Consider the following 22,828-nt stretch of genomic DNA (forward strand, 5'->3'; position numbering starts at 1 on the left):
TGCTTGATAATGAATCTTTCGGCACCAGCAGGGTGTCATTGCACACGTCAACGGAATTGAAATTGTGTCTAGCCCAACGAACCTTTACTACTCTACACCTCAGAGCAAAATGGGGCCTGCTTTCGTTTTCAGCCCGTAAGTCCACCAAGTCTCTGCCGTCCACTTGTTACTTTTCATTGTTGAAAAAAAAAAAAAAAACCTGTTACTCGTGAATCTCGTGATTAAGTCTTTTCTACGTACTAATTTAGTGTCTATTTTGATTGGACTAATAATTTATGCATGAAGACATTTCCCAATTGCAAGGACTAAATAACGCAATTGAAAAGAGAGCAGTACTACTTGTCAAAGTCTATCCACCCATTGACTGGTGATCATTCCTACTTCTGCTCAAGAAATTCCAATCAGTAGATTAGAGAGAAACACAACCACACATATCCAATTATCCATGAGCAGCTTCGTTCTCTTTTCCTCTCCACCCCATCATCGTGCAAAGATCATCTCCAGCTGCAAAAGCTTAATCTCTACCTTTTCTTGTTTCAGCACATGGACATGCTGATCGTGGCCACAGAGTTGCCCCCTATTTCACGCTCTGAATTTACTTACAGCATTCCCCTAACTACCCGCCAAAAGTTCACTCGCTTGTACCCTTCTCAACAATTTCAATGCTTCTCTTATTGCAGATGATGAAGCTGTGGAGACAATGTAAAAGGGATTCTGTCTGAAAATTGAACAAGAAAATGGAAAAGACTTCCCAAGATTAAACTCCGAGTCTAATATAACTGCAAGGACGTCTATTCTCTTTAACTGGTTGGTTCGCCGAGATTCTAAAGTAATAAAAGAGCAGAGTCTTGGATCATGTCTCACTTTTGCTCAAGAGACTATCTTCTCTTAGATAAACAACCCAAGTGGGAGATGATGAGCATCATTTCAAAGAAATGAAAGCAATCTGGTCAGAATCACGAACGGTAAGTGTATTACATTATATATTTGTACTGGATTGTAAGGAAAACCAATAAAATGCAATATTACTTGCAGTGCCATTTTCAAATCACATTACAATTCAATCTATATGCCTATATATGGTATTCCTAGCATTACTTGTCACCAATATACTATATAGCTTATGAAGCTTGTTTCTATCGAATGCAACAGAAGAGTTGCCCATGATATAAGAAAGACATCATTTGGAAAGCGAAGAATAATAGCACATTTGTTATAACAAAACTCTTTTCACTGTCAAAATTTCCTACACATTTAGTTCAAATGTCCAAATGGGAAATAATAGGTTATCAGAATTTCTAGTAGAACTCCCATCTATAATTCAGAGGGTGGGGTGGTCTAAACTAACATACCAAAACTGCTCCAAGTCTGCTCGTCAAAATCATCAACTGCTCTGTTGTCGCCTATATATCCTACATAAAAGACAACACAGAATCGGATTATCTTAGCAATACAAACAGAGATCAAACGAATAAACATCACCTCAAATAACTGACATCAAGTTGTTGCAATTACTTTAATGAACCACAAATCTTAGTGAAATATGGGAACCCCTGAAGAAGATTAATTTCTAACCTAAACAAAGAAGATCAATTTTCTGGTTTTACAGAATGGTTTTGGAGATTCACTTGCATATCTCTGAAGTGATGATACCCCCAATAAAGCTACAAAGTTTGAGCTCCAGAGAACAGCATTCCTCCAGATACCAATTTCTATACTTCGGCAAACGAATTTTGGAGTGGGAAACGGCGGCGTTTCGCTGTGAATTGGGGGTTTGGGGTTTTGTTTTTTATTTGTGCTGAAATCAGGAGGTGGGGCGTTATGTGAGGGAGACAACTGATGAGGTTATATTGGTACTTTCGCTTCACAAACGCAATGGAAACATTCTGCAAAATACAACTGATGAGGTTATATTTCCCAGATCGAGCGCGAAAATATGAAGGGGAATAGCCAAGACTTCACCAATCTGATGAGGTTATATTGGTACTTTCGCTTCACAAACGCAATTGGTACCAGTCTAGGGTGATGTCTTTTTCTAGATAAGTTATACAATTTTCTATTTTTTAAAATAGCCTGAATTAATAAAAATGGAAACATTGGAATAGCCAAGACTTCACCAATCTTATTTAACCAAAATCATACTTATTATGGCATCTAAAATAGACTACGCAAATTTAACTCAACACCATAAGGCCTTATCGTGACCAACTACTTGTAGTTGGAGACAAACTTTTCAACAAAAATAGACAGACACCTACGTGAAGAGAAAAGTCGTCCAGCTCTTTAATATTATGATTAAATTATGTTTAGTCCCTGTACTTTGCCTCCAATATCGTTTCGGTCCCTGACATTTTAATTTAATCTATAAAGTCCATGATCTCACAATTTCCTTTCAATTAGTCCACTCCGTCCAATTGCTCCGTTAATTGGCTGACGTGGCACAAATTTAAACGCCAACTCAGCGCCACGTAAGTCCATGGATGGTAAAATGTCAAGAATAGCCCTCCCCTTTTAACTTTTTAATTTTTTTTTTATTCTACTCTATTGTTTTTCTTGCTGCAACATGTTCTTCCTCACACCAAATCAATGGAGCTTTCTGAGCTTAGAGAGAGGGAGGAGCGCTATCGCCATGGTCAAATTTTTGAAGCCAAACAAGGTCGTGATCCTCCTTCAGGGTCCCTACGGCGGTCGCAAGGGCCGTGTTCCTCCTTTAGGGCCGTGATCCTCTGCCACACTCTACACTCTCGACGTTGATCTCGAGGTCGTCACCCGGACGTGCTCACCAACGAGGAAAAGAAAGTCACCTCCTTGAAGGAGACCAAGAAGAGGTTTGAGGAGAGGTTCAAGATCGGAAAGAACAGTGGTCTGAATGTGGATTTGACCGGAAGGAGGTCTGAGGTGACCTTGCAGTTGAGGATAGAGATTCCGGTGTTTTGGTTGGGGTCCTTGCAGCCACCGAAGATTTCAGTTTTCGAATCAATTTTACATTCGGAGGTCAATTTCTCCATCAATTTTACATTTGGTTCGGCTTTGGTTCCCAATTTCTTCGATTTCTCGAAAATAGGGGGCGTTTCATTGCTCTAATTCGTCCGATTCTGCTCCAAATCTTCATAAAGCTTGGGTTTTTCAGCTACAATTCAGCTTCTGTAAGTAAAATTCCCAATAAATTTCGAACCTTTAAGTTGTTTTTCGTATTTCTGTGAGTGAAATAAGCATTCAATTTGTTGTTGTGGTGTGATTTTGGGTCAGTTTCTGTGATTGTTAGTGTAGTTTGGTTTTGTTTGTTTGTTTTATCAAGATGATGAAAGTATTGTAAAGAGTGATGGATGATTCATATATGTGATCATAATTCAAGAACAGTCGCTTCTGGGTATTCAATTTTCAGTCTTCAATCGCCTCGAACTCAAGCAGGTGAAGCAGCAAAGCATAGACGTCCTCAAGGCTTATGAAGATTTCTAGGTTCGATTTCAGCTTTCGACTTTTCAATTTCGGATTCTTCAAGCTTGGTCAGTTGCTGCCTTGCGCCCTTGGTTCGATTTCTAGGTTCGAATTGCATCTGTTTTGCCTTGTATATGAGATGAAAATTGTAAATGAAATTTGTTTTGCCTTTGTCTTATATCTTTTCTGCAAAGTATGTTAATTTGCATCTGTTTTGTAGAGTGTGTTAATTTGCATATGTTTTACAGAGTGTGTTAATTTGTTCAGTCTTGTCTTGTTATTACTATATGTGTGTTTGTATCAATTGGCTTCAGTAGTTGCTTTGAAATGATGAAATCATAGTTGCATTTAAGCATCTGTTTTGGTATGCTAGCCTGCTGGGGGTTTGGAGAGAAAAATTGAATCATTTTGGAGTTATTTTTTGGTGAAGAATGGGGAAAATGCATGGGAGATATATTGGACAATTTACAGGTCAAGTGGCATGCACACTGTTGAGGTGGTGTGGCTTGGAGTGCCACATCAGCAAGTTAACGGCCCGAATTGACGGAGTGTACCGATCAGACGAAAATTGTAATGTTAGGGACTTTTCAGATTAATTGAGAATGTCAGAGATTGAAACGAAAAAAAGGTCATAGTACAGGGACTAAACATAATTTAATCCTTAATATTAAGTCTTCTTACTTTTGGAGTTGGAATAAGCACAAGAGGAAGCACCTCCATTATTATTTGATCAATGTCACCATGTTACTTGCAATCCTTCGCTACCAAATCTTTACTAGCAAGTCTTCCAACTAACAAGTACGCAATAACTGACATGAAACCAACTATCAATTTCACATCTACACTAATGTGGCAAATATCACAATCCACTGTGGCTATTCGGGCCTCGTACACGATTTTTACAGTAAAAGAAACTGGACGGGAGATATCAACTTGGAATTTTCACCTTTGGTAACACCTCTTACATCACCACCTTCCTCCTCCACAGCTAGCCTAGCCTAATATCATACACAGAACTGCTCGATTATCTCATTTCGAATTTACATGCATTATACATATTTCCCCTCAGTCAAGGCCAGTTAGGCCAGAAATTCATCCCCTTATATTTTCACCCAAGATGATCGACGAGCAACATTGTTAACAGGATGAAGCAATCTTAATTTGTAGAATCATAGGAGGGTACGTGGATAATATATGTAACAAATTTTTGTATAGTACATTCGATCAGTAACATTTCAACTCAATCTCTATTTTTCACCATCAATTGTTAATTTGGTAATATTGAATGTAAAATGTAAAACAAGATTGTACTCAATCTAAGAACACAGAACATAATTAAGATTAACATAAGCATAACATTAAGATGAACAAAATATAAATCATGTATACCAACTTGAATTAGTCATGATAGATCTTCTCCTCTATCCAATCTTGTATGCAAACTTTTATGGGGCGAAGTTTATGAATAGCGTGGTGATTGATAGAGCAGGGATCTAAGACTTTTATAGGCATCACGGACTAGGTACCTCCCATAAAGGATTCTCAGTCCTAATTGATGTAAGCCTTTGTCAAACTATTTCATGTACATTTAGGATTACTTTATAATTAAGTAATTAACAATATATACAGTATCCAGTACTGATTATAGATAAAGAGGTCATGGACTCAAATAATTCAAGCACTGTCTAATTACTTATTCTGCAAATAAGGTAGCTAAGTTGTTGCGGTCCTTATTGAACATTGATAAGTCCACATTAATTCTTACATTGAACTCATAAAATTGGGAAAGTCTTGTGCTCTTGAAGATTCCAAGCTATGTAAATCCAATTTCAAATTTTCAATCACCATCTCATTTGCCTATATAGCTTCCTACTAATTATGTCTGATAATGACTATGGTCGTTTTCTAAATGAAAGACTTTACTAGTCATTGGCACCAGTACGTATCTGTAGAATTTGCTCAAGGACTCTGATAGACCTCACCCTAAAAACATCAATTTTGTTGTAGTATATATGACTCATCATGTTGTATATATGAGTCATAGTTGTTTGGCTCCAATTTTGTTGCAGCTGGTCAACAGTCTCTTTTCTTGCGCGGGCGTGCCAGCACCGTCGGGTGCGGTCGTCGGGGGTGTCCCTTGACCTGACTTCTATCAAGCGATTGTAGACGAGGAGAGCACCAACCTCGTCGCGGGATTCTTTGTGCCTCGTGGTGAGGACTTTGCTGAAGTTTCTTCTTGTTCACAAGTCGATACTCAATATTGCAGATTGAGCAGAGCGAAATCACCGGGAAGTATTGAGATCTTGCTAAAGCGTGACTTTAGCTTGGCTGGGTTGCTAGGGCGTTACCCTTGCTTGACTGGTTCTGTAACCGTTGTGGTCGCGGCACTACCGTCGGCTCCCGAGGAGACTAGGACCGAAGTACGTTGACAGAGGGTTTGGTGGCACTGAAAGTCGGCTTCTGAGAAGACTAGGACTAGGAGTGTGATCACCGGTAAGCGAAAGAGAATGAGAGGAGTTGCTCTTAGAGAGGTTGCTCTAGAGAGAACTTAGATCATCTTAGAGATGTTTTGATGTTGTGAATGTGTGTGTTAGAATGAGAAGAGAAGGTGTTTATATAGGGAAGAAAAAGAAGAGTGAAATGATGAGTGGAAGAAAAATAATGAAAGTGGAGTATGAAAGTGATTTGTAAAATATGGAAAAGATAGAGAAATGATGAAATGAAAGCAAGGCATGAAGGTGCAAAAACATGGAAGTGATGATGATCTATTAAAGAGATTGTAGTAGAAAAATATATCCAAGGAAAAAAAGAAAAGCATCTAGCTTTCTTCATGTGGGTAGGAAACATGAACATGTGAATATTGAGCTGGTTTTAGGTCAGTTTCTGCCCCTTTATTCCTTCAATTATTTCTCCAACAAGCCTTCAGAATGAGCCTTCGACTTCTTCATACAAAATGTTCCACTATGAGTGTAGATCATCCTGACAAATGTTCAGAGCTTTATTCCATGCGGTTGGGCTGGAAATGCTGCTGGACCTCTTACAGGTCCAGTTTTCCAGTTTTGCTTCTGTAGAAAATTGGACTGATTGTTTGAAGGCCTTCCACTCAAATCTAGCTCTGGCACTCTTCATAAGAAATGATCCTTGGGCTTTCTAGAATTAATCTGGAAAGTTTTAGCTCATTTAGATTTCATTTGGTTAGTCTGCCGCCCCTCCTTCCTTGTTTAGCTCAGTTTCTCCTAGCCGAAGTAGGAAAATGTGCTAAAGTTAACTTTTCATGCTTCCATGCTTCCATAGTAGGCTTTATTTAGCCTCTAAATATATATTTCGAGCTTGTCGACAATATATAGCTTGAGCCACTGACATTGGCTCAATTTCTCCAACACATGCCTTGTCAGGCCAAAATGTTCATTTTGGGTCCAAACAATAGTATAAATGTCTATATCATGTATACAATAGGTACTTGAGTGTATAGATAAGGTACTTGAGTGTATAATGTAGGTATAGAGACTTGTGTGACAAGCTTTATGCCAAAGGGCAACAAGCATGGCAATTATCATCATCACAGCCACCATGTGGAGCTGCAGCTGTAAATCAAGTTGATATCAAGCTTGAGTTTATCTTTGAGCTTTCACACTTCAAATGTATTCCTATAAATACCCTCTTGTATGAGATGAATAAACACACATGAATCCTCATTCACTCAGAAACATTACTCTCTCTATCTCTCTGTTAATTTTGCTTGTCCTTAAACACGTTATCAGCACGAAATTGCTCTAGAATTAGAATCGAAAATTGACAAGAGTAGAGTTCATCATCAATCGAAGTCATTTTTCCAAACCTACAAAAAACCTCCAAACCCTAGCTCATATCAAAGCCCTTGATCCCAGAAGCTCAGAACCGGCCTCAGAACCGCCGGAACCGGCCGGAAAAGGCATGAACCGGCCGCCGAAAAAAATGAACCGCTGCCGAGCTGCTGCCAAGCATCTGCCGACAACTTTCCGACAAGTTTCCGACAACTTTTCCTGCCAACTTCCGGCCACTTTCCGACAACTTTTCCGGCCACTTTATGGACACTTTTCAGGCGACTTTTCGGACACTTTTCCGGCCAACTTCCGGCCACTTTCCGACAACTTTCCGGCCACTTTTCGGACGATTTTCTCGACTTTTTCCAGCGACTTTTCAGTCACCTTCGACAACCTTTTCCGGACAAATTTTCCGGCGACACTATTTCGAGGTATTTCTTATTAAAAGTTCCTGTTTTTTAGTTTGTATTCCTTTTCTCTTCTTTTCAGGGACTTGTAATTAAAAAGCGGAATTATAGAAATTCACGCTAAACGAACTAAGAGCGTTCGTAATCTATGAACTAAGAGTGTTTATAATATTCGGACTAAGAGCGTCCGCAAGCATCAATTTATGACCATATTAAACGTGGGTTCGATTACTTAATAAGCGGAATTGTGGAGATTCACGCTAAATGAACTAAGAGCGTTCGTGATCAATGAACTAAGAGTGTTCATAATATTCGGACTAAGAGCGTCCGCAAGCATCAATTATGACCATATTAAACGTGGGTTCGATTACTTAATAAGCGGAATTGTGGAGATTCACGCTAAATGAACTAAGAGCGTTCGTGATCAATGAACTAAGAGTGTTCATAATATTCGGACTAAGAGCGTCCGCAAGCATCAATTTATGACCATATTAAACGTGGGTTCGATTACTTAATAATCGGAATTGTGGAGATTCACGCTAAATGAACTAAGAGCGTTCGTGATCAATGAACTAAGAGTGTTCATAATATTCGGACTAAGAGCGTCCGCAAGCATCGATTTTTGAACTAAAAGCGGAATCGTGGGGATTCACGCTAAACAAACTAGGAGCGTTCGTAATCAATAAACTAAGAGTGTTCATAATGTTCGGACTAAGAGCGTCCGCAAACATCATTGTTTTGGTCTAATCCAAATATTCTTGGAAATTGATTTCTTGGTAGCATAGCTCAGAAATCTTATTATTTTAGTTTCGTGGAAGTTTAAACTCCGAAATTGATATATCTTCTCTTCCTATTTTTCAGGATGTCGAATGAACCTAGACTCGACTTTCCAATGCTTGACTCAACAGGCTCGGAATACCATGGCTGGGTAACCAACGTTGAGAACCATCTCACTGCGAGTGGGATATTGCCCATAATCCAGGCACCTGACCAGGGCCTTGTGTTCCAACGAACACCCACAAAGCATGCTCAAGCACTTATCTTGATGCGACGCCACATGGATAAATCTCTCAGATTAGAGTACATGTCGATCAAGGATGCAAGAGACCTATGGGTAGCGCTAGAAGAGCGCTTTGGCAATATCCACAACGATGTGGATCAATTGAGCATTGGTTCAAGCAATGCCATGCAAGTACCCAACTAGCTGCAAGCTACAAGGAGTATAGGCAATTGAGAGAGCAAGAAACCAATCTTGCTGAAGATGAAGATATCAATCTTGCTGAAGATGAAGATGGTGAAGATATCACTCTCACCACTAAGGACTTAAAAGCTGCAGATAAAGAGCACGAGGATGCCGCAGACTTTGATTAGAATAGTCCTTTCTATTTTCCAAGAATGGCAAATGTGCCTTAGTCAAATGACAATTGTATTAAAACTTTTTCTCATGTGGCGCATCCAATGTAGTATGATGTCTAGGAAAGTAATTGAGATCGGGGTACTTAAGCGAGCCTCGCTCCACCAACATCTCTCTACTTTCCTGGTCATATTTCATTGGAGTTACCAAACGGATTGAGTAACTACAATTTGTCTAAAGTTTGATTTTATTATGGAATAGACTTTGGAAAACTTTGATGTAATCATTGGCTATTTTCCTTATTAATAAAGTGTCGCATTATTATTCAATGTCATGGACATGTGTTAAATTCCGAACTTTATATAAAGAGCCAATAGTTTTCATGTGGAAACACATTGTGAGAATGGACAAGAATTCCTTTGCATTACCTCTAATGACTACGGACATAAAACGAGTATTAGAGAAACTTATGTGTCGTTCTAGTGGGTTGCATGCAACCACTATTCAAGTCATTGAATCAAACCATGTCATAAGAGATGACTTATGGGATTCTGACACATATAGGCTTTGGCAAGAACGTTTGAGATATCCAGATTGTGATATGATGCTCCGTATATTAAAGACTTCACACGGACATCCATTCTTCACAACGAAAAGAAGTACGAACCAAAGATTGGTCCAAAGAGTTACTTCTAAAAGATATCATTCGTTTTGCAAAGCTTGCTATTTAGCAAAAATAGGATTGAGACCATCCTATGCAAAGGACACTAAAGAAAATATGTCATTCTTGCAAAGAATCCAAGGTGATATTTGTGGACCTATTCAACCAACTTGCGGACGTTTAAATATCTCATGATGTTGGTTGACACGCAAACACACTAATCACGTGTTGTGCCATTGTCCATCTATAAAAGCTGCTTATGCTATACTCATAGCACATATAATATGACAACGGGCTCACTCCCCGGATCATCCTATTTAGTCATTTGGATTTTGACTATGCTAGTGAGTATACATCGAAGATTTTCGATGGTTATTGCAAAGGGAGTGATGTTGGACATCACATTCCCATATACACACCTAAATGGTCTCGTGGAAATAACTACGATGGTAGTTCAGACATTGGCGATGCGCACCAATCTCTTTATATCCGCTTAGGGTGATGCAATATCGCATACAACTATGCTAATTCCTCTATGACCTACCGCCACTCAATGTATCCCTGCGTTACAGCTAGTGACTGGGTACAAATATTTTGTACTTACGCACATTCGAGTGAGCCATTTATGTGCCAATTGCGCCGCCACAGCGCCTATGGTAGGTCCTTAAAAACAAGTGAGCAACTTAGTTGGAATTGAGACTCCAACAATCGTCCGCCACTTAATGCCCTTGCAAGGCGATCTCCTTACTGTCTGATTTACGGATGTCACTTTGATGAGACAGTCTTCCCGTCGTTAGGGGGAGATAAGAACACGAATGTTCAGCAGGAACGACAGGAATTGTCGTGGTCTGTCCCCACTATGTCTCATCTCGATCCCTATTAAAGTGACGAGATCACACACATTTGCTGCAAAAATGCCTGCAAGGAAGGACGTCCCTATAAGAGGACGTAGCGCCACCCTACACAGAGGTAGGCAAGGCGCCAACGCCATAGAAAGTGGCATTCTGGCGTTACAGGCCATGGCCCCAGCTAGGATGCGTGGGAAGCCCGTGGATTCGAAGGATATTTTGGCATCCTTAGATCATCGACACTCAACATCCGTCTCATGAGTATCTTCTGAATTATGGTTATCGTTGGGGGACGCCTCAACGTCAGAACCTATTCCTGAGAATATAGAGCTCTATGAAAATTACACTAGTGTACATGAGACATGGAATAGAAACTCCATCATAATTGATGATGTAGTTGCGCATTCTGTTGCGCATGAGTTTGTTGAGACCGATGATATCGAACCACGCTCCGTTGAAGCATGAATACCAACGTAGAGAAATTTAGCCTAAATGGAAAGATGCGATCCAGATTAAACGAAGAGGAAGGTCTTTGAGCCAGTGATGCCAACACCTCCTTACATAAAACCTATTGATTAATGGGTCTTCGTTAGAAAGCGTGTTGAGAAAACGAGATGGCAATCTCGCCTTATGGCGCAAGGCTTCTCACAAAACGCCCTGGAATTGACTACGATGAGACATATTCTCACGTAATGGATGACATTACATCCACTACCCTGTCAGTTTGGTAGTTTCCAAATAACTGAACATGCAGCTTATAAATGTGGTCACTACGTATCTCTATGGGGATCTAGATACGGAATATACATGAAAGTTCATAGTGAAACTTTATTTACCCAAATCAAGTGGCTCTAGACCACGGAGCGCGTTTGCAATAGAATTGAAACGCTCACTAAAGTGACTACTTGATTGGGAAGGGATATGCTCGTGCGTTTCCATAACAAGTTTCGGATTCTATCACGGTTTTCATGTTAGACATGATCTTCATTAGAAGCCCTTAAAGAGTTAAGGGAAACCGTTGAACACTTGAAATCCGAGTTTGAGATGAAGGATTTTTGGGGAAACACGATTAAGCCTCAGTTTTTGAACTTGAGCACCGTGTTGATAGATGCTTAGGCATTTTGACAAGGTCAAGCCTTCAAGCACCCCATGATCATTCGTAGTCTTGATCCTGAAAAGGATCCTCTTCGTCTGAATGGATGATCGGACGAAGATGTGCTAGAGAGGCTGAAGTGCCTTACTCAAATACAATAAAGCGCATTATTGTACTTAGCTCAATGCACAAGACTGGACATCTCACTTTGCCATAAACTTGTTAGCTAAAGGTATAGCTCTGCGCCAACGCAACGCCATTAGATTGGTGTAAAAATATATCTTTCGATAACTTGAGATGTACGATCGATATGGGCTTATTCTATCCCTACAAAGAGATGATGGAATCAGACCCATCACACACCAGAAACGCCGCCAAAACGTTGGCCTGCGTTTTCTATCCCTACCCCAAAATGACATGAGTGTTTTTGGAAGGTTTTGCTGATATTGGGTATCTGTTGACCCATACAAAGGCCTTCCCAGACTGGTGAAGTGTTCACCATGGGTAAGACCGCGATATCTTGAAGGTCTACAGAATAGACCTTAGTCGCTATATCTTCCAACAATGCAGAGATTATTGCTCTTCACGAAGTAGTTCATGAATGTATATGGATTGGATCCATAGTTACGCATGTTCGAACAGTTGTGGTTTGAAGTCTACCACAGATGAGCCTACAAGCATTTAAGATAATGCTACTTATTTTGAAACAAATGAAACAAGGCTGCATCAAAAGCGACAACATCAAGCATAAAATCAGCAATAACAGACTCTCCTCAAAGATCAATCAGAGGGGGAGATGTCTACATATATGGTCTCGAAACGTGAAGAGTGTGTTGTGCTCTTTTTCCCTTTCGACCGAGGTTATTTTTGTCCCACAGGGTTTTTATTACTCGGCAAGGTTTTTAATGAGGCAACGAGAGAAGCACCACGTTTGGGAGACACAAAGGAGATGTTGAAATCAGGGGGAGTATCCAGAAGCATACCCACTTGACCATCGTGTACTCTTTTTCCTTCGTCCAGGGTTATTTTGTCCCACTGGGTTTTGTTACCTGGCAAGGTTTTTACGAGGCACATCTTTAACATGGTCACCCCACTTATACTACATCCTGAAGATGTTTTGATTCAACATATATGTTTTTGCTCATCTTTTCCCTTCGACCACGGGTTTTTCCCACTGGGTTTACCGGGCAAGGTTTTGTTGCAGCAACTCTATTGCATCCCTCTCGTAGACATATTACCTACTTATGATGCTGATAAGAAGACTCCACTTATCTCCGAAACTGTGATATTACTACTCCACACTCATGCGCGTTGTGCTCTTTTTCTCCTTCGACCAACGTTGTTTTTTCCCACAGGGTTTTATTACTTGGCAAGGTTTTTAACGAGGCAACTTCGAAGCGCACAGCCTAGACAATACTATTGACATGAAATATCCAAGGGGGAGTGTTGTAGTATATATGACTCATCATGTTGTATATATGAGTCATAGTATAAATGTCTATATCATGTATACAATAGGTACTTGAGTGTATAGATAAGGTACTTGAGTGTATAATGTAGGTATAGAGACTTGTGTGACAAGCTTTATGCCAAAGGGCAACAAGCATGGCAATTATCATCATCACAGCCACCATGTGGAGCTGCAGCTGTAAATCAAGTTGATATCAAGCTTGAGTTTATCTTTGAGCTTTCACACTTCAAATGTATTCCTATAAATACCCTCTTGTATGAGATGAATAAACACACATGAATCCTCATTCACTCAGAAACATTACTCTCTCTATCTCTCTGTTAATTTTGCTTGTCCTTAAACAAATTTGCAGTTTTGCACAGAAGTTGATGAATGCGTAAAATGACCTCTACCAAACAGCCAAACACGATCAAGACGCATGAATAAGGGAGGACAGACTTTTCTTCTACTAATTTACTAGCTAATTAGTTCGTCAACACCATTGCATCCAGTGGCGGATCCAAGATTTGAGACTTGTCTAGGCTAATTAGAACAACCACTTTTTTTTTTTTTTTTTGCATAAACCCAGACACTATCACCAAAACTCTAAAAAAATTCTCTAATTAATCTGCAACACAAAATGCACATCTTTAAATAAAAAATAACCACAACATAATCAGGAGAACAGAGATGTATCAAAAATTCAAAACAGGAGAGAGCGATATAGTTTCATACCTTGTTTACGAGAAAGCGAAAGAAAGATTGTTGCTTTGGAGATTCCTTGGTCTGCGTCGCAGACTGAGGCTACTGGACAACAAGGGGTGAGATTTTCCACAAGAAGGGAATTTGGTTGTGGATTGCTTGAGGCATTTCGCTTTCGAAGATAAGTAGTGTGAGGCTCTTGTTGCTTTGGAAATTCCTCGGTCTGCGTCGCAGACTGAGGCTACTGGACAACAAGGGGTGAGATTTTCCACGAGAATGGAATTTGGGTGTGGATTGCTTTAGGCATTTCGCTTTCGAAGATAAGTAGTGTGAGGCTCCATCGACACGCACAAATCTGACCTACTGAGTAGTGTGCGGCTGTGAGCTGTTGTGGGAGACTGGGAATACACGCAACTTTTACAGATAATTTTTTTTTTCTTTGGGCTGGTATGGGCTAAAGATGCCCATATAGCCTTCTACTTCCTTCCGCCCCTGATTGCGTCGTCATTGTCTATTATCTTGTTGTCTGATGTCGGCATGCAGCAAAAGTTTGGCTTGCAAGTCTTTGATGATCATGCCCCACTTCCTATTCGAGAAACCACAATCACTGAACTCAGAGAAACCCATCCATACACAAATTTCTATAAGCAGATTAGTGATGGAGATTCTATCTATCAAACACCTCAACTTTTCCTTAATTCTCCTGTTATCATGAAGAACCTAATCATCAAGTACATTTGTACAGTAAATTTCATCAAACCAGTCCCCTCTACCTTTCCCTGTTCCTGCACATCGTAGCTCAATTCGTGGTCAGTGATTCGCAATTGAATGTAATCTTGATTGGGATGACTCTTTCAAATCACATAAAGAGATCTAAATCCCTGTAGTATCTTGACCAGTTACTTATCACCAATGTAGTAGAATTTTCATGTGGATTTTTTACTGCAAAATGCAACACAAGAGTTACTGATACAAGGCATTCATCATTTAGAGAGCCAAGAATCATAAACACCTTTGTTCCTATTGTTGGATGTCTAGTTCGTACACATCTTTCCTTTGTTTGGATTGTAAACTGGGGAGTGTGGATTTCACTCCCCTTATTATTTGATCGATGTGGATTGCAAGCCTTCGCTACTAAATTTTGACTTGTTAGCTAGCCTTGTCAAATTGTGACTTTGCAAGTCTTCCAATCAACAAGTATGCAATAACGTGACTGTAAACTGTTACCAACAAACCATCACTCCCACTCCTCTTTACCTTTCCTTCCTTGTTCATATTGTCACCCTACTCGTGTCCGGTTATTCGTTGCCTTCCGGTAGAAAATATCACAGTCCATGCCATTGTGGCTATTCCAACCTCATACAAGATCTCTATAGTAAAAGAAACATGGACGGGAGATATCAACTTTGAATTTTCACCCTTTGGTGACACCTTAGAATTAAGCACCAGCTTCCTCCTCCACAACTAGCCTAATACCATACACAACTTGCTGGTTATCTCATTTCGAATTTAAATACATATTTCCCTGTGCCGGCCGATAGTTCACCCAGCTTCATACCCAAACTTCAAGCGCTCCAAAGCTTTCTTCTCTGTCAAAGTTCGCTCCGTATACTCTTCCAAGGGTCTTCTTCTAGGGAGCAAAGCTGTGGGGTTAAAAAATCCGTCCAAGGGTTGACCGGGACAATCCTCTCCTACATCGATCCGGGTGGGAGATGATCAACAAGCAACATTGTTAACAAGATGAAGCCATGAAGCAATCTTAATTTGTAGCAGAATCATAGATCTATAGAAGGGTACGTGAATAATATTATGTAGTAAATACGTGTAGTACATTCTATCAGTAACATTTCAATTCAATCTCTATTTTTTTCCATCAATTGGTAAGTTAGTGATTTTGAACTCATAAAATTGTGAAAGTCTTGTGCGTCTTTGTTGAAATATTCCAATATTCCAAGCTGTGTAAATTCCAATATAGCTTCCTCCCATTTATGTTTGATAATGACTCGGGTCGTTTTTTAAATGAAAGACTTTACAAGTCATCGGCGCCAGTATGTGTAGAATTTGCTCAATCTGCAGACCTCACACGAAAAACATCAATTTGCAGAGAATAGTCTAGCAAGCTCGATCAACACGCATAAAGTAAAGGAAGACAGATTCGTCAACCCCATTGCTTTCATAGTCTAGCAAATCTTTGATGATCATGCCCCACTCTTGCTACTCAAGAAATTACAATCAGTGGAATCAGAGAAACCCAACCATACACAGATTTCTAGCATGAAGAACCTAACCAACAAATACCTTTGTACAGTAAATTCCATGAAACCCATTATTGGTCCTCTCTACCTTTCCCTGTTTCTGCACATCATCTCCCAACTCGTGGCCAGTGATTCGCAACATATCTACACTCCGGTTGAAGATATCACTATTGCCTGTGGCGATTTCGGCACCCAAATCAGTAAGTTTGATAACCGAACTTGGAGCGGAGATATCAACTCAGAAATCTTCCCCTTCGAACAAGACCAAGTTGGTAACAATACATCCCAAGTCAGAAAAGCACCATCGTCGTCCTTCACAGGCAGAGTGCCGTACACCACCGCGAGGGTTTCTCACTCCAAACTCACTTACAGATTTTCGTTAACTACGGGCCTGAAGTTCATACGCTTGTATTTCTACCATGCTTCATATGCTGATTTTGACCGCTCCAAAGCCCTGTTTTCCGTCGAAGCCGGCGGCTATACCCTTTTCCAAGACTTCAATGCTTCAGCCACTGTGGATGCTTCTGGGGTGGAGACGATATATAGAGAGTTCTGCTTGAACATTAATGATGGGGATCAGAGTCTAAACATCACATTCACTCCAAGCAAAGCCAAGCAGGCATACGCCTTTATCAATGGAATCGAAATTGTGTCCATGCCGACCTATCTTTACTACACTGCACCTCAGAGCAATGCGCCTTATTATATAGGCGGGGGAGACAGATTTCCTATTGAGGAGAACACTGTTATGGAGATGGTTTACCGAATCAACATCGGTGGCAGCTCAGTCTCATCCAATCAAGATACTGGAATGTATCGCAATTGGGATGGTGAGGATGAGACCTACTTGGATGAATCAATTAGAAATCTAACTGTTTCACCGTCCAACCCAAGCATTCAACTCAAGTTTGCCAGAATACCTGAATACAGTGCGCCGAAAGAAGTTTACCAAACAGGCCGCTTAATTGACAAGAACAAGACAAACAACAAGAGCTACAATCTCACCTGGGAATTTCCTGTAGATTCTAACCATCCCTACCTGGTTAGGCTGCATTTTTGTGAGCTTGAGCCCGAAATTACCAAGATTGGAGGGCGGACTTTTCTAATTTACATAGATAATCAAGCCACAGATGAACCAGAGATAGTCGAATGGAGTGGTGGAAATGGGATACCAGTATACAGAGACTACGTGGTGGTTTTGTCCAACCCAGAAAGGCAAAAGAAGGCAAGTCTTTTTATCACACTGCAAGCATTCCAACTGGATTGGATGATTCAATACAACAATGCAATCTTGAATGGGCTTGAAATCTTGAAACTGATCGGCTCAAAAGGCCCTCAAGCCGGAAGCAGCACCAACCCAAAGGTGACACCGCTAAGCCCAAGAACTTCAAAGAGTTCAAGTCCTGTGCTTGCCATCGCTGCTGGTGTAGTTTCCAGCATAGTAGTATTCTCTGCCCTTGGATTCTTGATTTTTAGGCAAAGATGGAAAGACAAGGAGTCTGGCTCCAGCCACAGGACAATGAAATTAACAATGACCCCCAGCTCTTCACCATCTTATATGTGTCGTTACTTCTCACTGGCAGAGATCAAAGCCGCCACCAAGAACTTCAATCATAATTCCATTATTGGTGTTGGAGGATTCGGCAATGTGTACAAAGGATGCATTGATGGTGGAGCGAAAGTCGTTGCAATTAAACGACTGAAACCTGAATCATCCCAGGGTGCCGACGAGTTCAAGACAGAAATTGAGTTGCTCTCCCAACTTCGTCATCGCCATTTGGTTTCACTCATTGGATACTGTACTGATAAAGGTGAGATGATCTTGGTATATGATTACATGGCCCGTGGATCCCTACGTGATCATCTCTACCACACCAATAACTCAACTCTTTCTTGGGAACAACGGCTTCAGATTTGTATTGGCACGGCTCAAGGGCTGCAGTACCTTCATGGCGGTGCCAAGGGAACCATCATTCACCGTGACGTGAAGAGCACAAACATCTTATTGGATGAGAAATGGGTGGCCAAGGTTTCAGATTTTGGGTTGTCAAAAATGGGGAGCCCCAACATGTCCAAGACCCACATAAGCACGGTAGTGAAGGGCAGCTTTGGGTATCTAGACCCAGAATACTACCGCCGACAAAGATTAACTGAGAAGTCCGATGTGTATTCATTTGGTGTGGTTTTGTTTGAGGTACTATGTGCAAGGCCGGCTGTGATAACAGAGGAGATGAGGCAAATGAACTTATCTGAGTGGGCCAAAAGCTGTCATCACAAGGGGGAACTTGATCAAATCATCGACCCAAGCTTAACAGGAAAGATTGCAACCGAGAGCTTGAATAAATTTGTTGAGATTGCAATGAGCTGTGTGCATGAAAATGGTGTTGAAAGGCCGTCGATGGATGATGTTCTTAGGGGGCTTGTGTTTGCGTTGCAGATTCATCATAGCCCAGAGAAGGATATCAACTCCATTGAAAGGAAGGTAGAAACTGAATCAAGTAGGGGAGAACCAAGTTGTGCGACCAAAGATTCCATTACATGTATATCTGGGACAATCTTCTCTGAGATCAACAATCCAAGTGGGAGATGATGGAGCATCTTTTTGAAGACTCAGATGAATCCGAATAGAACTATGATATCAGTATTGGGAAAATATGTTACATATTCAACTCAAACTATAGTAAACCCAATTGAATGTAAACTAGATTGCAATGACTTCCAAATCACATTAAAGATATTTAAATCCTTGCAGTAGCTTGACCATTTACTTATCACCAATGTAGTAGAACTTTCAGGTGGATTTTTTACTGCGAAATGTAGCATAAGAGTTTCTAAAATACAAGGCATTCATCATTTAGAGAGCCAAAGAATTATAAACACCTTTGTTCTAATTGCTGGATGTCTTGTTCGAACACATCTTCCCTTTCTTTTCAAGCCTATAGTGAGATACAGACAGAGTTCAAAAGGGTCAAATCTTTGCCGGTAACAGGAGACTTTCCTGTCAAAATATGCAACACAAGTGGTTCAAATTAGAAATTTTGCTAGAAGAACCACCCATCAGCTATTTAAATTAAGACAAAGACTTAAAAAGGTGGTCCAAGCTACATTCGAGGTTCCTTTACCCTGTCCTCGAGCCATGTTTCGATCAACGGCCATAGGTGGAGAGACTTTTCCTGCTAATTTATAGCCAAATACCCATTAATCAATTTGTCAATCCCATCTCTTACTCCAAAAGAAAATAAGCACTCCTGCTCGAAGTCTTTTTATTGACGGATGGGTGCATTTGTAAATTTAAAGGACTTGAGCAAACTTTGGCCTGTAAGTATTTGTTCAACTTCAACATGCCATACATATCTTTTTTTTTTTGAGAATGACATGCCATACATATCTAGAAGTAGCTTTCCTCTGAAAACCTCTCCCTCTTTTTTCTTGCTATTTACGATGAAACCAATTCTCACTCTACTCTACCTTTTCCTGTTTGTGTATGTTGTCACCCTCTTGGTGGCCGGAGATTTGCCAGCTACGTACATTCCGGTGGAAAATATCACCCTTGCTTGTGGCACTAACGGGACTGTCACTGGCGCTTATGGCACTTATAATTCAAGAAATTGGAGTGGAGATATCAATTCAAAATTCTCGCCCATTGGTAACAGCACCCAAGTCATAAGTACTTCGTTGTGGTCGTTTCGCAACGAAACAGCGCGGCTTTCTTACTCGGAATTTACTTACAGATTCAATCTAACTGCCGGGCAAAAGTTCATTCGCTTGTACTTCGACGACCTATATTACTACACCAACAACTCCAACGCTCTCTTCTCTGTAAAAGCCGGTGACTTTACCCTTCTTGACAACTTCAATGCTAGCACGTATTACACAGAATTCTGTTTGAACGTTGACGAAGAACAGAGTCTAAAGACTTTCAACATCACATTCAGTCCAAGCAAAGATGCCTACGCGCTTATCACAGCTATTGAAATCGTGTCGATGCCAACCAGTCTTTACTACTCTGCACCCGAAAGCGATGGGTTTCAGTACGTCGGAGGCAGCCAACTCAGGTATCGCATCGAAAACAGCACGGCTCTGCAGACGCTCTACAGACTAAACATTGGCGACCCGGACCAAGACTCTGTAACCCAAAACATTGGCGTCCAATCCGATGAAGACATGTACCGCCAGTGGAATTCTCACGATGTTCGATACTTGGATGGTTTAAGTGAAACAATCAGCGTGGAATCATACAACTCTACAATCATACAGCTCAAATTTGTTAAAATTCCTCAGTACTCAGCACCAGCATATGTTTACCTTACAGGCCGGTCCCTCGGGTTGACGAACTACAATCTCACCTGGAGATTTCCGGTAGATTCTTCATTTCATTACCTTGTGAGGCTGCATTTCTGTGAGTTTGAACCAAGTTTTACCCAGTCCGGGGACAGAAAGTTTCAAATCAACATAGACAACCAAACAGTGGAAGAAGGAGCGGACATAATCCAATGGAGTGGTGGAACTGGGATTCCAGTTTACAGAGACTACGTTGTGTACATGTCTAGCCCTGAAAATGAAAAGAGTGTAGATCTCTCTCTCACTCTTGCAGCAGATGAGAAGAGCTCATATAGTGAGGCAATCCTGAATGGGCTCGAAATCTTCAAACTCCTTGACTCGAATGTCTCATATGACGCCCCACGCAATCCTGATTCACCGCAAGTGAGAAGACCAAAAAAGTCGAGTGAGTCAACTCCTATAGTTGCCATTGTTGCTGGTGTAATGTCCAGCATAATTGTGTTCTCAGTGATCGGATTCTTGGTCTTCAGGCGAGGATGGAAAGCTAAGGACTCAAGATCCAGCCATAGGACAAAGAAGTCAATGAAGGTCTATAAGTCATCTTTACCGACTTATTTCTGTCGTCATTTTCCACTGCCAGAGATCAAAGTCGCCACTGAAAACTTCAATGCTACTTCTATTATTGGAGTTGGAGGATTTGGCAATGTCTACAAAGGACGGGTTGATGGCGAGGCAACCCTTGTCGCAGTCAAGAGGCTGAACCCGGATTCATCACAGGGTGCCCATGAGTTTAAAACGGAAATTGAATTGCTCTCCCAAATCCGTCATCGCCATTTGGTGTCTTTGATTGGATATTGTAATGATAAAGGTGAGATGATCTTAGTGTATGATTACATGGCACGTGGGACACTCAGGGACCATCTCTACAACACTGACAACCCACCTCTTCCTTGGAAAGAACGGCTACAGATTTGTATTGGCGCAGCACGAGGGTTGCAGTACCTTCATAGTGGTGCCAGGGGCACCATCATTCACCGTGACGTGAAGAGCACTAACATCTTATTGGATGAAAACTGGGTGGCCAAGGTTTCAGATTTTGGGCTGTCAAAAGGCACGAATGACATGTCCAAAACCCACATCAGCACTCTGGTGAAAGGCAGTTTCGGGTATCTGGACCCAGAATACTTCCGAACACAACATCTGACTCCTCAATCAGACGTCTACTCATTCGGTGTAGTGTTGTGTGAAGTATTGTGTGCGAGGCCAGCTGTGATACATACGGAGGAAATTAGGCAAGCAAGCCTGGCTGAGTGGGTCAAGAGCTGTCATCAAAATGGGGAAATTGATCAAATCATTGATCCAATTTTGAGAGGTAACATCACAGCCGAGTGCCTGAATAAGTTTACTGAGGTAGCTATCAGTTGCATGCATGATAATGGAACAGAACGGCCGTCCATGACTGATGTTGTTAGGGGGCTTGAGCTTGCCTTGCAGCTTCAGCAGAGTGCAGAAGGGAATATCAACTGCATTGAAAGGAATGTCGAAACTGAAACAAGCAGTAGTGAGAAAAGTTGTGCCACCAACGATTCCATTAAATGCATATCCGCGACAATCTTCTCTGAGATTAACAACCCAAGTGGGAGATGATGAGCATCAATTCAAAGCAATGAGAGCAATCTGGACAGAATCATACCAGGCAAGTATTATCACATTAAGTATTTCAACTGGATTTGCTAGGAAAAACAATAGAATGCAAAATTACTTGCAGTCCCAGCACATTACACTTGATTCTATATCCCTATGGTAGTCCTAGCATTACTTTTCATCAATGTACTATATAGTTTATGAAGCTTATTACTGTTGAATGCAACAGAAGAGTTGCTCATGATAAAAGAAAGTCATCATTTGGAATGTAAAGAATGATAATACATTTGTGATGACATGACTCTTTTCATGTCAAAATTTCCTACACATTTCATTCAAAAGTCCAAATGGCAAATAATGAGTCATTATTACTGGTACAACCTCCTATCTATAATTCATAACAAAGAGAGTGGTCTAAACTAACACACCTGTGATCGCCGAAAATCAGAAGTTCCCAACCAACGACCAAATCTTCCCAATTCCAATTCCAATTCAAATTATAACAAAAGCAAAGAGGATTAATTTTCTGCTTTTCCAAAATTTGAATTCAAATCGAAATTACATGGATTCACCTGCATATCCCAGAAGTGATGATACCTAGAAAAGCTACAAACTTTGAGTTCCTGAGAGCACCAAAGTACTCCTCCCAGATTACCCATTTTCCGATTTCTGTTACTCTCGTCTCGGCAAGCAAACGTCGGAGTAGGAAACGGTGCCGTTTCGATGTGATGCTGTGAATTGGGGGTTTTGATTTGGCCGAAGCGAAGAGGCTAAGGATGAGCATATTAGGGAGGGTTATTTTGGTAATTTGGCTCTGCGAATACGATAGAACGACATTTTTACTCTATTTCAATTTTCGCGCCTAACCAGCGAGGAAACGACACCGTTAACG

At 40.8% G+C, this 22,828-nt stretch overlaps 1 protein-coding gene and 1 long non-coding RNA gene across 2 annotated transcripts; one reads left to right on the plus strand and one right to left on the minus strand.

The window, feature by feature from the left end:
* Positions 1 to 250: 250 nt before the first annotated feature.
* LOC133726273 (uncharacterized) lies at positions 251 to 14,008 on the minus strand. Its single transcript, XR_009854727.1, has 3 exons — positions 13,790 to 14,008; positions 1,576 to 4,436; positions 251 to 1,412 (listed from the first exon to the last, which is right to left on the minus strand). It is a non-coding gene; the product is annotated as an uncharacterized LOC133726273 (long non-coding RNA).
* Positions 14,009 to 14,334: 326 nt separating this feature from the next.
* LOC133733441 (uncharacterized) lies at positions 14,335 to 22,241 on the plus strand. Its single transcript, XM_062161061.1, has 2 exons — positions 14,335 to 18,598; positions 19,381 to 22,241. Exons 1-2 carry the CDS (start codon positions 16,031 to 16,033, stop codon positions 21,937 to 21,939), a joined length of 5,127 nt encoding a protein of 1,708 aa, XP_062017045.1. The 5' UTR covers positions 14,335 to 16,030; the 3' UTR covers positions 21,940 to 22,241.
* The last annotated feature ends 587 nt before the right edge of the window (positions 22,242 to 22,828 follow it).

The sequence above is a fragment of the Rosa rugosa genome, chromosome 1 (genome assembly GCF_958449725.1).
Source record: "Rosa rugosa chromosome 1, drRosRugo1.1, whole genome shotgun sequence".
NCBI lineage: Eukaryota > Viridiplantae > Streptophyta > Magnoliopsida > Rosales > Rosaceae > Rosa > Rosa rugosa.